This window comes from Aspergillus fumigatus, chromosome 3 (genome assembly GCF_000002655.1).
Source record: "Aspergillus fumigatus Af293 chromosome 3, whole genome shotgun sequence".
Taxonomy (NCBI): domain Eukaryota; kingdom Fungi; phylum Ascomycota; class Eurotiomycetes; order Eurotiales; family Aspergillaceae; genus Aspergillus; species Aspergillus fumigatus.
The window spans coordinates 72988-89021 of record NC_007196.1 but is presented as its reverse complement, the minus strand read 5'-3'; the positions used below and the strand labels follow the sequence as shown (position 1 = coordinate 89021).

General features: G+C 51.1%; 7 protein-coding genes across 7 annotated transcripts; 2 read left to right on the top strand and 5 right to left on the bottom strand.

The window, feature by feature from the left end:
• Nucleotides 1-156: 156 nt before the first annotated feature.
• AFUA_3G00420 (putative acetyl xylan esterase (Axe1)) lies at nucleotides 157-1899 on the bottom strand. The gene is made up of 3 exons (XM_743269.2): nucleotides 1005-1899; nucleotides 774-953; nucleotides 157-709 (listed from the first exon to the last, which is right to left on the bottom strand). Exons 1-3 carry the CDS (start codon nucleotides 1353-1355, stop codon nucleotides 362-364), a joined length of 879 nt encoding a protein of 292 aa, XP_748362.1. The 5' UTR covers nucleotides 1356-1899; the 3' UTR covers nucleotides 157-361.
• Nucleotides 1900-3294: 1395 nt separating this feature from the next.
• On the top strand, nucleotides 3295-4009 carry AFUA_3G00410 (uncharacterized protein; the record flags this gene model as incomplete). Its single annotated transcript, XM_001481532.1, has 2 exons — nucleotides 3295-3637; nucleotides 3771-4009. 2 exons carry the CDS (start codon nucleotides 3295-3297, stop codon nucleotides 4007-4009), a joined length of 582 nt encoding a protein of 193 aa, XP_001481582.1.
• Nucleotides 4010-4844: 835 nt separating this feature from the next.
• AFUA_3G00400 (uncharacterized protein) lies at nucleotides 4845-5336 on the bottom strand (the record flags this gene model as incomplete). The annotated part of the gene is made up of 1 exon (XM_743268.1): nucleotides 4845-5336. One exon carries the CDS (start codon nucleotides 5334-5336, stop codon nucleotides 4845-4847), a length of 492 nt encoding a protein of 163 aa, XP_748361.1.
• A 2214-nt stretch (nucleotides 5337-7550) lies between these two features.
• Nucleotides 7551-10800, top strand: lacE (glycoside hydrolase family 35 protein; the record flags this gene model as incomplete). Its single annotated transcript, XM_743267.1, has 5 exons — nucleotides 7551-8349; nucleotides 8397-8520; nucleotides 8581-8689; nucleotides 8745-10530; nucleotides 10583-10800. 5 exons carry the CDS (start codon nucleotides 7551-7553, stop codon nucleotides 10798-10800), a joined length of 3036 nt encoding a protein of 1011 aa, XP_748360.1.
• Nucleotides 10801-11001: 201 nt separating this feature from the next.
• Nucleotides 11002-13440, bottom strand: AFUA_3G00370 (phosphoketolase family protein; the record flags this gene model as incomplete). Its single annotated transcript, XM_743266.1, has 1 exon — nucleotides 11002-13440. The coding sequence occupies one exon, from the start codon at nucleotides 13438-13440 to the stop codon at nucleotides 11002-11004; it is 2439 nt and encodes an 812-aa protein (XP_748359.1).
• Nucleotides 13441-14477: 1037 nt separating this feature from the next.
• AFUA_3G00360 (RibD family protein) lies at nucleotides 14478-15320 on the bottom strand (the record flags this gene model as incomplete). Its single annotated transcript, XM_743265.1, has 1 exon — nucleotides 14478-15320. The coding sequence occupies one exon, from the start codon at nucleotides 15318-15320 to the stop codon at nucleotides 14478-14480; it is 843 nt and encodes a 280-aa protein (XP_748358.1).
• A 225-nt stretch (nucleotides 15321-15545) lies between these two features.
• Nucleotides 15546-15922, bottom strand: AFUA_3G00350 (putative quinol monooxygenase; the record flags this gene model as incomplete). Its single annotated transcript, XM_743264.2, has 2 exons — nucleotides 15546-15847; nucleotides 15901-15922. 2 exons carry the CDS (start codon nucleotides 15920-15922, stop codon nucleotides 15546-15548), a joined length of 324 nt encoding a protein of 107 aa, XP_748357.2.
• Nucleotides 15923-16034: the final 112 nt, after the last annotated feature.

The window sequence follows — 16034 nt, the reverse complement described above, 5'->3', positions numbered from 1 at the left end:
TGAATCGATCGGAAAATGGGCGACAGCAACATGTACGCTAGCTACCGCGTATTACTATGCCCTGCCAACGTCAGAGCCATCAATGTCCATTGTCGAAGACGCTGTCAATAGCCACCTACTTCATTGTACGGGTATACACATCACATAGTGAGGAGTCCGTATTACTTGGTTCCATATCTGCCGTTGGATTTGTCCGCTTTGTGTATGAATGATTTATATTTGTCCTCCGCAGAATATTCAGCCCTGGAAAAAAGACGCACAACGCAAAGAAGCAACTAGAAGACGAAAGATAAGAAAGATACCTCCTAAAACTACGCAGGCAGCAATATTCTCAAACGCTACCATGCTCGATCGGTCAAGCTCACAGACACTGAGAGTACCACTGGCTGATTACTGTACAGGTATAGGGGCTCTGGCATGAGGTGGCGCCTGTCCATCCTTGGCCTCCACATTGACCATAATGGGCAACGGTTCCCCCGGAGCCACCCGAGCCTCCAGAACCTCCAGAGCCACCTCCTGAACCCCCTCCCGAGCCGCTCGAGCTCAGCTTGCTCTTGACAAAAGTAAGAGCTGCCTGTCCGTACTCCGTGCCGTAGCCTTGATGAGTGTTGGCATCGTTTCCATTGCAACAGTATGGATCGGCAGCATCACAGTACGACTGAATCTTGCTTGCAGATGGGCAGCTGAAGCCAGGAGGACGAGGATCAAACTAGATGACGGGGAGTGGTTAGATCCAACTTCACGAGTCAAGGAAAAGTGAAGGTCTTGCTTACACCGCCCGCTTTGCAGGTGCCGACATTGTACGGCAGACCCGCGACATAGCGAGGGTCGCCCATAAAGATAGCCGCTTTGATCATGTTGACCGCCGATGAGGACAACGGAACGGCCGTGTTGGTGTAGCCCTGGTTGGGATCTCCACCTCCGCAGAGAGCGTTATCCATGATTTGGCCACCCTGTAGCAGGATTAGACGTGACTGAATATTTCAATCTGGGGAAACAAATACCTGAGAGTATCCGACAAGGACGAGTTGAGTGTTTGGACATCTCTGATTGAAAGAGTTCACGGCGCTCACGACAGCGTTGATTCCGGCAACCACCGAGTTGGCATAGCTGACTCCGCCGCAGGAGGACTGACCTCCACAAGCAGGGTAGTTGATTGCCTCGGAGGTGGAGCCTGGGTAGGCGTTGAGGATCAGATTGACAGCGGTCGACGACGAACCATAGCCAGTGGGTGCGGTGGTTTCACGAGCACCAAAGACATGGATATTGGGACAGCTGCTCTGCCGTTCTTCAAGCTCAACCGGGCCAGCCAAAGCTTGGCCCAGAAGAGCAAGAGTCACTGCTGTGAACAACATGCTTGACAAGGATATGGAGAAACGAGCAAAACAATCTGATCTGAAAGAGCCTTTGGAATCTGTATTCCAAGCCTCTGGTATCCAGAGTTGGCCCTGACGAACTTTTTATAGACCTGGTGCCCCCCGGACGACTCCTCAGTTCTGCGAATATACAATGCCACTTGTCTATTATGTGGTCTGATTTCCTAGTTGGAACCTGTTCCTTTGCCCCGAGAGGGCGAGCTAAGATCAATAACTTCCACAGACGAATTGGCACAAAAGATGTCCCAAGACCTGGGGTCGAAAGTGATTTTAGCCGTGGAGCAAAAGAGCCCACGAAATGTCAGGATGCTTAGAGCCCGCACTCCTGGAACAGAGCTGGACAGATCCATCAAACCACCTGCATTTAAGGGGTAAATAGTCCGGGCCAGCCGTAGGATTGGTCTTGGTTCGGTATTGAGCACCAGATAAGTACGGAAAAATGCCCAGTTCTGCCGAATCGTCCTGATTCTGCAACGTTGAAGAAACAGCCTGCGTTTCAGCTGAAGAAAGTGATGTAGATCAGTACAGCTTGTGTGGGGAAAATAGGCTATTTTGGATTCCTTGACATATGTAGCCTGAATTGAGGGGCACAAGCGAGGACAGGGTAGCTTCAAGGGGCTGTTTTGGCATTAGGCATTAGGCATTAGGCATTAGTATCCGGCCAATCTGTCTCAGCGGCTTGTATCGGCGATGCAAGAATCAAGGGACCAGATTCTTCCATTAGATTCTTCAGCTGAGCCCGGTCCGCTCAAATCTCGCAAGGAGCATATATTCGTTGTCTTAGCAATTCTGGATTTTTCAAATTATCAAACCAGGTACTCTCGTCATACTACGATCGATCATAAGAGCATTACATTCTGTCTTGAAGAGAACTTAGGGCAACCAAAGAACGAATATATATCCTTCCTCCCAGCGTAGTAGGGTGTGCTCGAGGTTAGAGTCCTTTTTTACCAGCCCGTTAGACGAGTTGTAAAGGATAGATTCATTTAGCCATAGCAGTAGATGGATACATAGTTTGGTGTGCGACTGACCAGAAATGACATGACATGCAGGACAAGAGATCTGGTGACCTTTTGACAACTTAACACCTCGCTCATTTAGGACTCCTAAAGGAACGGAAATCAGTTCTCAGTGTCAGTTCTCGAAGCAGACTACCGAGGTACTGCCATCATGTCATAATAATTTGTGAATAGTTACTTCTTGTGTTTCATCAGATGGTCAGCACCACGTGATGTGTGGGAGTTAGTCCTAATATGGAAACCGTCAGGTACTGGCTGCGCTAACCAGATCAGGAAATACTTCTCAACGCGTTCAACGCGACGTTGCGGACTTGTTGCTTTTGTTTGTATGGCCTCGAACCAGGCACACGCATTTGTCTAGGTAGTTGTCACCTCACTCTTCATGCAATCAATCCATCAACACTGTCACTGTCACTTGTATTCTCTTCTGTTTCATTATCAGTATGCACTCAACTGAGTACAGTCTTGATTCTTCTCTTTGATAAGTACATGCTATCCTTCCCAACATTCAGGAGTATGGCGGCCTATCCAATGTGAGTGTCGCACTGACCATTTTCCATCGTGGTACCCACCTAACCAGGCATGACCCATGGTAGTGCCTTTTATCATAACGTCAAGTCCCAGACACCAAATACTGTCGAATCCCAAGGTCTTCTGGGTTGGTGTCCTTCTCGATGATAAGACCCCCAGCAATGCCGACTACGAGACAGATGTCCTGTGGATCAGATGTTGCGGCATGAGTGAGCCACATGATCTCTCGGCTATAGCCGACCAGATACTGACGTGCTCTCCGATCGACTGCAGCATACTAAATTCGAAGATATCGGAAAACAATACCTGTCATGAGCTTCCCACACTGAACCAGTCGTGTTCCGGCACAATGGCATACTGTGTCCTAGATGAACACTAATGCGGAATTGGACGCCTTTGCTGACCGTGTCATTGCCATCGAAGCGATCAAGGATTCCGACCTGAGTTCTCGTATAAGCCCGGCGCGACGGGATCCACTTGAGCCACTTTCCAATCTGGCCCCGGCGAATGGAGGATCGATAAGGTCGGATACGAGGTTAAAACCTGAGCCTCATGGCTGGTCGTTTAAGAACGAAAATCGAGTGCCCTCACCCAAGCGGCCCCACGCCTGTGATATGAGCAAATTGGTGTCGCCTGCACGTCTCCTTGGAGCAAAGAGGTCACTCACGGACATAATACCTTGCCTGCAGGCTCCCAAGATTATTTCACAGAGTGTGCCACGGTGGCTTTGTTTATAAGTGCTTCAGGGAAGCTCTCGCTAGCGGCGTAGATGCGGAATAGTCTCCCCCCGAGGCAGCTGCCATTTCGTAACTCAGGTACGCCGAAGCTTGCTGACTGGCTACAGAACGCCAGAGGCATGAGTCTGTTCAGCAGTGGAATATTCTGCCTCCAGATGCCCGCGAACAGTATAAAAGCCGAGCCATATTGTTTACTCGCGCCCACAGTGCACCCACTTCGCAATTGTTGGCTGAACTGCGTGAGTTTGCAAGTCAGAACGCTGGGTTCGACCAGTGTTTCATCTCGTACAAAGAAGGTTTTGATGCCTATGTGAAGCAATCTGATCTAGATATCGAGTTAAAATGACGTAGCAAGACTGGGTCCGACTGAACAAACGGAGCCAGAACATGTGGATTGAACTAGCACGACTACTAGGATACACTTTTCCTACAACTATTTCCTCCCCTCCTCTCAATAAAGATCCTTCCGCAGCAAATCCGTTGTTCAAATCACTCCAGTCAAAAGCTAGTGCAACAAAGATCGTCCCGCGCCCTGCAGCAGCTCTCCTTACAGAACCTGTTCGCTAAAAGCATTCCCCTTGAGGCTGCCGTGCACAAGGAGTGGATTTATTTGAAGATTTCAAATAGTCGCTCAGTCATATTCATGTGGCGAGCGAAGATGGCTCCCAGTGTCTCCAGGCCATAGAGAAACTCCAAAGCCACGCTGCGCAGCCCAAGACTATTGTCGGTGTTGTCCGCAACATGGGGGCTGGAAGTTTATCCATCATCAATGCCATGCTCGATGAAGAGCGATTGGTGCCGACAGATTGTATGCGCGGTTCACGGCGGTGGTAACCGAAATTTCCTACAACCAGCGACGATCCTTATCAGGCGGAAATCGAGTCCACACGGGAAGATTGGGAACAGAGATCATCTGAGGGTAGGTTTCGGGTGTTTGATGTAAATACGAACATCAGCTAAGCGATCTATGTCCAATAATTCGTGATTTAGTCCACTCAGCTGCTGCATTGATTGTACTTAGATGAGGACTGGGAGGGTATGACAATTACAGACGACCAATTGTCTCCACAGAGATGCTTGAAGAAACCTGAAACAAAAAGAACTTCTTTTTCCTATGAAGCTATGATTAGTTCTCTCCTTCGCCATCTGGTTCCTCACTGGCAATGCGACGAGGTATACCGCTAATACCCCGGTACATAAACCGAGAGCCAGTCGCTCTTGATCTCCTCTAGATGCTCAGCAATAAAATAATGGTCATGAAGGACATGCAAGCTGTCTCTTGCACCCCAGAGGCAACAGCCAAAGATAACATTCGCCATCAACCGGTAGAACCGGATGTGTGGGCCGAAAGGAATCGCACCATGGATTTCAAGCCCATCATGAACTGGAATGGCTGCGAGCCCCTCGGCCAGCTGCAATCTCAGACGATCCTCGCACCGGGGCGAGGGCGGTCCTTGTGCCTGTCTCGGAGAGCTTCTGCAGTGGAGAAACAGGAACCGGGTGGCTTCAAACGTACCTAGCTGTGTGGCGACGGACAGTTGAACGAAGGGGAAGACGGTGCCGGGTGTGGCCTGGATGGCATACTCGTTGTTGCCGGGCCTGCCAATTTGCGAGATGGGGAAGTGGAATTTGAGGATCTCAGTCCAGACCTCACATACCTCATGTTTGTTCATGGGGTATTTGGCGAGATCACGGATTCTTTGCTGTAGCTCGGGGCTGTAGCGATCCTAGGAATTGTTAGTCAGTTGTATGGGTGAACTGGGAATCGAACTTACCATGATGATCTGTGAGGTGTGAAGGTCTGTTTGGATCGATTAGCAGGAGAGTGGGTCGAGGTGTCAAAAACACGAAGAAGAAGAGCTGATTATCCAAGGATGAAGTGCTGAATGAAGATTTGGTCCAGAGTCGTTCGAGAATATATATTCGTTCTAGGGATAGTGGTCTTGCTTCTTAGACACCAGGTATAAGACAATATCGAATGAGACAGACAAAGAAGAACAGGATCGGAAGAGCAGTCCATTGTCTTTGGTGCTTGCCATCAACAATGCATTGTCTCTCAAATGTGCTGTTTGGCACAAAGAATCGAGGTTACATGGCTTGGAGCATGGTTAGTAGTAGTAGTAGTAGTAGTAGTAGTAGTAGTAGTAGTAGTAGTAGTAGTAGTAGTAGTAGTAGTAGTAACACGCAGTCTTGAACTCCATCCCACCCTTTGTGTACAAGTATATTTAGGACACAACCACAGGAATAGAGGACACGCGCCGGACTTACTGGAGAAGCTAGTCAAAGAAAAAGACAATTTTCTGGTCTTGCTACTGGCTTGTTTGTGCCCTTACCATTTCGCAAGGTATCAGGATTCCAACATCCAATTCCACGAACTTGCTTTCACAATGGACGATATCCAGAAATAGATCATCACCCTCCTCACGGACGGAAATATCACAGAATTAATTCCTACCATAAGACCGCTCTACAGCAACACCAGATTCCACCAACAGCCGTACTCCCCCAAATTGCAATTAAAGCAATGCAGCTAGATGGGTTACAATATCTGCTCACTCGACTATCTCCAAAGAACAGAAATAAAGACTACAACGGAAAAGGGAAAGAGAAGCCACTAGGAACTTTAGACTGAGCAGTAATCCTCGAAAGACTCACCTCTGTCCCAGGGTTTGAACTGCTCTGTCGTATCTCTCGCTTCAAACCGCGCAACTGGGCCATCTGGGAGCGTCGCTAGCATGGGCCATACTGAGTGACAATATCCGGCTGGCCTCGTTTCTACTCGCTAACGGAGTCGACCCCAACGAATGCCAGATCAACTATCGCCCTGCAATAGTCGCAGCGGCGGGTAACGGATCATGCGCCGTGATGGAGTTTCTATTGGATCATGGAGCAATCATTGCGGGAACCGATGCCCTGCTCGATGCTGTGCGCAACCGACGTATCGATATGCTCACCCTCCTAATGGAGAGAAGGAAAGTGGTAAATATCAACGCTATTCAACCCGCAGAAGGGGAGAGGGACCTGACTCCGGGACCAGTGCTTCATTTGGCTATCCGAAGGAACTACTGGCAGATAGTTCGCGTGTGGAGTGATTGATCTCACGCGGATCCTTTGGCACAGGGTTTAGAGGGTAAGACTGGAGTTGCATGGGTTGTAGATGGCAGAGATCTACAGGGCATCCGTATACCACCTGCATTCTCTCCCTGAGGGTTATCAAGATACTCCGTATCTCATACAGGTGCCTCCGTGCCCATCAGCGCGAGCCCTTATAAGAGTAAACAGTCTCGTCATAGACCGCGCCATGACTAGATTGACACGGCGGAGTTGCAAGCCACCCATGATACTCTCTGAGGGTCTTAGCATAACCACTGCCAGGTGTCCGTAAATAGGCATAAAAAGAGAGCCATTGTCCCAGCTGGCCAAGTGAAGGCTGTTCTCGGCAGAGAAACACTGGACTGCAGCCATCAAAGTGAGAAGAATGGAGGGCCAGAATCATGTTCTGCCTCGTTCAATCCTAGGAAAACATCGGACTCTTCTCCGCGCTCAATGTTGGCTAAATAACTCAATCCATGCCGATCCCGTCGATTCCCCCGCATGCTGATGGTTTCTCCACCAATCTGGGGCAGGACCTGCATTGAGGTTCCCCAATGGTTACGGAGTTGTCCCCCGGTAAGATCAGCATCATCATACGAGACCGAAAATGACACATAATGCGATGGGGGAATCAGTGGGATTCCGGTTCCTTCCAATGGATCCTCGCCACCCACCGGGGCACGCTGTGGGGCGTACAGAGCGTATATAATTCTGCGATAGTGTTCGCGCGAGAGTGATCGTTGTGCTTTGACAGAAGAAATCGAAGAGAATACATTGCTGGTACGAAGCGCAGGATGAAGTCCCTTTTAAAGAGATTGATTGCACTGGCCGCCGCTTATTCGGTAGCAGCTGCACCATCCTTTAGCCACCATTCATCTCAAGATGCTGCGAATAAGAGAGAGCTTCTTCAAGACTTAGTGACGTGGGACCAACACTCCCTGTTTGTCCGGGGCGAGCGGCTCATGATCTTCTCTGGAGAGTTTCACCCTTTTCGACTGCCAGTTCCTGGACTCTGGTTTGATGTCTTCCAGAAGATTAAGAGTCTGGGATTCAATGCTGTCTCCTTCTATACTGACTGGGGTCTCATGGAGGGTAATCCTGGCCACGTTGTGACTGACGGTATCTGGAGCCTTGACGAGTTTTTCACTGCTGCACGTGAAGCCGGTCTCTACCTGATCGCTCGGCCAGGGCCATATATCAATGCGGAAACCTCGGCTGGTGGTATACCCGGATGGGTTCTCCGTCGAAAGGGCATCATCCGCTCAAACAGTGAGGATTACCTCCGTGCGACAGATACGTACATGGCCACTCTAGGGAAGATAATTGCCAAAGCGCAAATTACCAATGGAGGGCCGGTGATCTTGGTTCAGCCAGAAAATGAGTACACGACTTGGCCCAACGTCTCAGAGTCCGAGTTTCCGACGACCATGAATCAGGAAGTCATGGCCTATGCCGAGAAGCAGCTTCGAGACGCTGGAGTAGTTGTTCCAACCGTTGTAAATGACAATAAGAACCTGGGATACTTTGCCCCTGGGACTGGACTGGGCGAGACGGATCTCTACGGGATTGACGCCTATCCTATGAGATATGACTGTGAGACCATTACTTTCAAGAGATGATTGGATCTGATGCAGAATCAGGTGGTAACCCCTATGTATGGCCAACATATCGATTCCCGCGAGATTGGCAGCATGAACACCGCAACCATAGCCCTACAACGCCATTTGCTATTATGGAGTTCCAAGGGGGTTCAGGGGATGGGTGGTAAGAGATACATACCATGGGTACTGCCCCTATGAACGCAATGACTAACATAATCACCAGGGGAGGAGTCACAGAAGACGGATGTGCCATTCTTGTCAACAATGAAGCTGTGCGAGTGGTGTACAAGAACAATTACGGATTTGGCGTCAGAGTGTTCAACATCTACATGGTGTGAAATGCTCCCTCCTCCTCCTCCCTACATCCGCTCCTAACTGACTGTGTAGACGTACGGAGGCACCAATTGGGGCAATCTCGGCTACTATGGAGGATACACCTCGTATGACTACGGGGCTGCCATTACCGAGGATCGTCAGATCTGGCGAGAAAAGTATAGCGAAGAGAAGCTACAGGCAAACTTTCTGAAAGTGTCTCCGGCGTACCTCACCTCAACGCCTGGAAACGGGGTCAATGGATCATACACAGGAAACAAGGATATAACGGTCACTCCGTTGTTTGGCAATGGAACGACCACCAATCTCTATCTAGTCCGGCATGCCGACTTTACTTCGACTGGAAGTGCCCAATACAATCTCAGCATTTCCACGAGCGTCGGAAATGTGACGATCCCTCAACTAGGAGGCAGTCTCTCCTTGAACGGCCGAGACTCCAAATTCCACATCACGGACTATGATGTGGGTGGATTCAATCTCATCTACTCTTCTGCAGAAGTCTTCACTTGGGCGAAGGGAGACAACAAGAAGCGCGTTCTCGTGCTATATGGAGGAGCAGGGGAACTACATGAGTTCGCGCTGCCCAAACATCTTCCGCGGCCAACCGTTGTTGAGGGGTCCTACGTCAAGATTGCCAAACAGGGAAGTGCCTGGGTCGTACAGTGGGAGGTAGCTGCTCAAAGACGGGTTTTACGTGCAGGAAAGCTTGAGATCCACCTCCTCTGGCGTAACGACGCCTACCAGCACTGGGTCTTGGAACTACCAGCAAAACAACCCATTGCTAACTATAGCTCGCCATCCAAAGAGACGGTGATTGTGAAGGGAGGATATTTGCTTCGAAGCGCGTGGATTACTGACAATGACCTGCATTTGACTGGTGATGTGAACGTAACAACTCCCTTGGAGGTGATTTCAGCGCCGAAGCGATTTGATGGGATTGTCTTCAACGGCCAGTCCTTGAAATCAACACGATCTAAGATTGGCAATCTCGCTGCAACAGTTCACTATCAACCACCAGCTATCTCTCTGCCAGATCTAAAGCGTCTTGACTGGAAATACATCGATTCTCTCCCAGAGATCTCCACGGAATATAACGACGAGGGCTGGACACCACTGACGAACACATACACCAATAACACCAGAGAGTTCACTGGCCCTACATGTCTGTACGCCGATGACTACGGCTATCACGGGGGCTCACTGATCTACCGGGGCCACTTCACGGCCAACGGAGACGAGTCATGGGTTTTCCTCAACACCTCTGGCGGTGTAGGCTTCGCCAATTCGGTATGGCTAAACCAAACATTCCTGGGTTCATGGACAGGCAGTGGAAGAAACATGACCTATCCCCGAAACATCTCGCTTCCCCACGAGCTGTCTCCTGGGGAACCGTACGTTTTCACCGTGGTGATCGACCACATGGGCCAGGACGAAGAGGCACCGGGGACAGACGCAATCAAGTTTCCTCGAGGAATTCTCGACTACGCGCTCTCGGGCCATGAGCTGTCCGATCTCCGATGGAAGATGACTGGCAACCTCGGCGGCGAGCAGTACCAGGATTTGACGCGAGGTCCGCTCAACGAGGGAGCCATGTATGCCGAGCGGCAGGGATATCATCTTCCAAGTCCGCCTACTTCCAGCTGGAAGTCATCCAACCCGATTAAGGAAGGGCTCACTGGCGCTGGTATTGGATTCTATGCTACTTCGTTCTCCTTGGATCTACCCGAGGGATACGATATCCCATTGAGCTTTCGGTTCAACAACTCGGCATCAGCAGCGAGGTCAGGGACGAGCTATCGCTGTCAGCTGTTTGTTAATGGATACCAGTTTGGAAAATACGGTATGATAAGAAGTTGAATAAATCTGTCCTATGTGTGTCTAACTGGATGCAGTCAATGATCTCGGCCCACAAACCAAATTCCCCGTCCCGGAGGGTATTCTCAACTACAACGGGGTCAACTATGTCGCCGTATCGCTTTGGGCGCTCGAGTCTCAAGGGGCTTTGATCGGTGGTCTGGACCTTGTTGCTTCTACTCCTATCCTGTCTGGATACCGCAAGCCGGCTCCGGCCCCTCAGCCTGGGTGGAAGCCTCGGCGGGGCGCCTACTGATGGTCGATAGAGTAACTAAGTTTGGGGTTTTGATAAGAATAGATGACGTATCATGGATAGTCAAGGGCCTAGAGCACAAGTGTCAGGTTGCCATTGAGGGAAAAGACATCGTTATAACTCAATAGTCATGGCAGCTTATCAATCATCTCGTCTTCAACATGCCAGAATCAAATAAGAAAGATCGCCACAATACCCTGTGGCTTAACACTTCTTTCGTGGGTAATTCCAGGTCCAGTTGCGAATATAATCCGGGTCGATGCCGTCGTCAAATGCCTTGTTCTTTGCGGCCAGCTGGAGATTGATCAGATGCTCCCGCACGCCCGACGCGGTATTGCCCAGGGATGGAATACGGTCGATGGCGTCGATCGCCAAGCTGTACCGGTCGGTCTGATTCCGTACAGCCAGCTCAAATGGCGTATCGATGTTGCCCTTTTCCTTGTAGCCCCGCACGTGGAGGTTGTGCTGACCCGGCCGCTTGTAGGTGAGACGGTGGACGAGCCAGGGGTACGAGTGGAAGTTGAAGATGATGGGTTTGTCGGTGGTGAAGATGGCCCCCCATTGGCGGTCCGGCATACCGTGCGGATGATTGGTGTCGGAGATAAGGCGGAACAGGTCAACCACGTTGACAAAACGGATCTTGAGCTTGGGTAGGTGCTCGCGCAGCAGAGCCGTCGCGGCTAGCGCTTCGTGCGTAGAGACATCGCCGCACGATACCATGACCACATCGGGCTCAGAGCCCTGATCGTTGCTAGCCCAGTCCCAGATGCCGACTCCCTTGGTGCAGTGTTCGATCGCCTCCTCCATGTTGAGGAACTGCACGTGCTCCTGCTTGTCGGCCACGACGACATTAACATAGTTGACGCTGCGGAAGCAGTGGTCCATGGTCGACAGGAGGGTGTTACCGTCGGGAGGGAGGTAGATTCTCACGATCTCGGGGCTCTTGTTCGCGACTACATCGAGGAATCCAGGGTCCTGGTGCGTGAATCCATTGTGATCCTGACGCCACACGGTCGCGGTCAGGAGAATGTTGAGTGAGGAAACCTTGGCACGCCATTCAACCGTGAGACACTTTTCAAGCCACTTGCAATGCTGGTTGACCATCGAGTCGATCACATGAATGAAGGGCTCGTAGCTGTTTAGCATCCCATGTCGACCAGACAGGACGTAGCCCTCTAGCCATCCTTCGCAGGTGTGCTCGCTGAGAATCTCCATCACACGGCCGTGCATGTCCAGGTTGCCACCGTCCTCGTCTTCTTTGAAGTATTCAGCCATCCAGACCTTCTTACCCGCCTTGTAGATTTCGGCGAGTTTATTGGACTCGGTCTCATCGGGTCCAACGACGCGGAAGGTGGTCATGTTCCGGGCCACCACGTCACGCAGATACTTCGACATATTGGTCATGCTGGGACGGATGGTGACGCCTGGCTCGATATCGGTCAGGGCGTACTGGCGGAAATCAGGCAGATCCAACGGTCGTCGCAGGAGACCACCGTTGCCGACGGGATTGGCGCTCATGCGGGAGCTGCCTGTCGGAGCCAGTTCCTTCAGTTCGGGGATCAGTGTACCGTTTTTGTCGAAGACCTCCTCTGGTTTGTATGCCTTCATCCAGTTTTCCAACGCCTTCAAGTGTTCCGGCTTGCTCTGCACATCGGTGATAGGGATCTGGTGGGCCCGCCAAAAGCCCTCGAGGTACTTGCCGTCAATTTCCCTGGGCGCCGACCATCCCTTGGGCGACCGAAGGACGATCATAGGCCAGAGAGGGCGAAAGGCTTTGTTAGACTCGCGTGCTTGTTTTTGGATTTTCTTGATCTCCAACACGCAATGCTCCAGGGTGGCCGCCATGGCCTGGTGCATGCTCTCACGGTCGCTTCCTTCGACAAAGTATGGGGCCCACCCGTACCCCCTGAGGAGCATTTCCAACTCCTCGTGGCTTATGCGGGCCAGGATAGTGGGGTTGTTGATCTTGTAACCATTGAGATGGAGTACCGGAAGAACTGCGCCGTCGGTGATTGGGTTGAGGAACTTGTTACTGTGCCAACTGGTGGCCAGAGGGCCGGTTTCAGCCTCTCCATCACCCACTATGGTCAACGTGATAAGATTCGGGTGATCAAAGACGGTCCCGAAGGCATGGGAGATTGAGTACCCCAGCTCGCCTCCCTCGTGGATACTTCCGGGGGTCTCTGGAGTTGCATGGCTACCGATCCCGCCGGGGAAGGAGAACTGCTTGAAGAACCGCTGCATGCCCTTTTCATTTTGCGTCTTGTCCGGATAGACTTCGGTGTATACCCCCTCGAGGTATGACTGCGAGAGAATGCCAGGAGCACCATGTCCGGGGCCAGAGATGAACAATACATCCAAGTCATATTTCTTGATCAAGCGGTTCATGTGGATCCATGTGAAGGATTGGCCAGCGTCGGAACCCCAGTGGCCCAGTAACCGGGCCTTGAGATGTTCCACCTTGAGAGGCTCTTTTAAAAGAGGATTTTCTCGCAGATATAGCAGGCCAAGACAAAGATACATGCTCGCACGGAAATACGCATCCATCTTGCGGAGCTCGTCCTGGCTCAGCGGGGTCCCTTGGATGGTGGACCGAGCGACTCCATACGCGGAGAGACTCTCGATTTCACCTTTTGACGTCATTCTGGGTAATGTTTGTCAAGATGCTGAGTTCAATTCATCGATGGCTTTCTCATCAAGTGTTAGGAAAAGTAAGGGTGGGAATAGAATGGAGACACACAGAGATGGGAGAAAACGAGGTGAATGGGGAAATACTGGGAAAGAAAACCCGGTACGATTATATATAAGACGACAAATTGATATATATGGCCTGACAACGATTGACGACCTCGGGATCTCCTGGTGGTGCGCCCACGCTGACCGGATGGAGGAGGACGTTGACCAGTTTGATGACGTAGAATGCTCCGAAGAACCCGTCGCTGCGCCCGGAGGCGCTGAGCTCCCATTTGAACAGTCGATTGGACGTAACATGATGGTGCTCAGATCTCTTGAGTGAGTGATATGAATTGCCGGATACCCCAGTCACAGATAATCTGATAATCCTGGATGTGCCATGTGTAGAGACGCAGCTATCCAATACCAGGAGATGATGGGTGTCCTTATCGATGAGGATCATGGGCCATATGCGGCGGTTGTCGCATCTGATTGGGTGCGTTTAGTTAGTGCCTTGGAAGTCAGGTTTGCAACATTGATTCCTGAGGCCGCAAATATGAAAGTCTCCGCCAACATGTCGAGGTTCCTTGTATGATCCACCTTGAATCAAAAAACACAGCAAGACCTAGGTATGCCTTCCTGCACCGGCGCAAAGACATGTTCCAAGCATGGCTGGTGTAGTTCAAACGATTGCCTCTTTCTCGTTGTCTCTCGCCGTACGCATGTCTAGTTGCACAGCTTTTCGCATGAGACTCTCGCAAATCGTGTGCCGTTCGCTGGGTTGATTATCTCTTATGATAAGGAGACAATGGTCACCAGTGTGGTTCGGAGACGGCAGTACCAGTGGAGAGCAAGCCCTCTAGTCGGCATAATTTGCTCATTAGTGATATCATTAGTTAAGAGGGTTATAGCACGAGAGCCACGATTTCTGTGTAGACGGCCACAAAGGTCGGAATTCAAACTACGTAAGTTCTGACTGATGCATCTCAGCTGAGAGCGATGCAGGTTCAGGACATGATCCTCCCGCAAAGTACAACGTCCTCTCCGAACGGATACCATTTCACGTCGGTCAATCGCGATGCAGGAATGGCCACGCCTTGCTCGTTGAATCGTCGCGTAGGCGAAACGACCACTCCTCCTTGTCCGAGCCAGGTTGGAGCGATCGTGACAATGACCGAGTCGATGAGATTCTGGTAGGAAGGCTCCAGAAGAGAGTTGATGATGGTCGCCCCTCCCTCAATCATGACACTCTTCAATCCTTCCTTGCTGAGGGCCTTAAGCAGCGTGGTCCAGTCCATGCGACGCTCCTCTGTTTCAGAGGTCACCACGTCGAGAGAGATGAACTTGCCGCCGTGTCTCTCCAGCAGAGCTTTCTTCTCTGCCGGAATGGACTGCGTCCCGGTGAGGATAAACGGTGCTCGACCCCGACCTTCCCGGGCCAGCGTTAGAATCTTGGAGTTCTCGGTGAAGTCCCAACGGGCGCTGGGGTCTATGACGATCGGTCGGGGTTGTCCTTCCAGACCTTGACCCCCGTAGCCACCAACCCCGGCGATGCGGCAGTTCAAGCCAGGGTCATCTGCCACCGCAGTGCCAACCCCGATGAGGATAGCATCATGACGCGACCGGAGATAGTGGGTCATCGCTTTTGATTGGGGCCCTGAAAGTGCAGTTTTTGCGCCTGGTGACAGGGCCAGAGCAGAGTCGAGTGAAGTAGCAAAGGTGAGTGTGGTGAAGGGGAGACCAGAATCTGGCGATTGGAAATTTTTACTGTTTGGCGGGAGATGGGGCTCCAGGAATGCCCTACTTGAATCGGGGAATGTAAGAGCATCGCTGGATCGATGATTCGACATTCTGGAAGTAGTTGACACGGCTGTGGATGTTTGGATGAGATGGGAATCGCAGGGAGAAACAATGATGAAAATAGTGGGGATGGGAGGAGCAAATGTGCTCTGCTACAGAGTATGCCTTGTTCCTCAGGCAGAGAGACCCACCCGCATCCACGTCAAGAAACAAAGCGATTTACTCCGGAACTCTCTGAGATTCATTGATTCTGCGCTTTGTTTACACTTTGAATATCAGTCTGTCTCCTGCTTGTCTCCCTCCGGAACCAACTCCTCGAACCGTCTCAAATCCATGGGCTTCTCCAACAACGGGATGACATAGGGATCAAAGGTCTTCCAGTAGGGGTTCTCCAGGTGGTACTTCTGGGAGCCCTCGTTCAAATAACGCTCCACAATGCAAAAGTCCTGCTTGTCATGGACCGACTGCATCACGAACCAGGACAGGGTCTCCTTGTCCTTGGAGTAGACGGCTGAGGCCTCGAGGAGTTTTGCATGAAGCTTCGAGATGCACTCGGGGTCCGGCTTTGCGCGGAGATCTGCAACGATGAGTTTAAGCTGGGCAGAATCAGTTGTGGAGAGTGTTACATACGGACGACGATAGTATACACCATATTGGGTAGATGCGATCAGGACGTGAATGGGTTGCTCGACTGATCATCGCAGGCTCTTGTGTTGTTTTATAAGCGCAGGTGGGGTATCGGTGAAGCTTAAGTGGAGCGATGT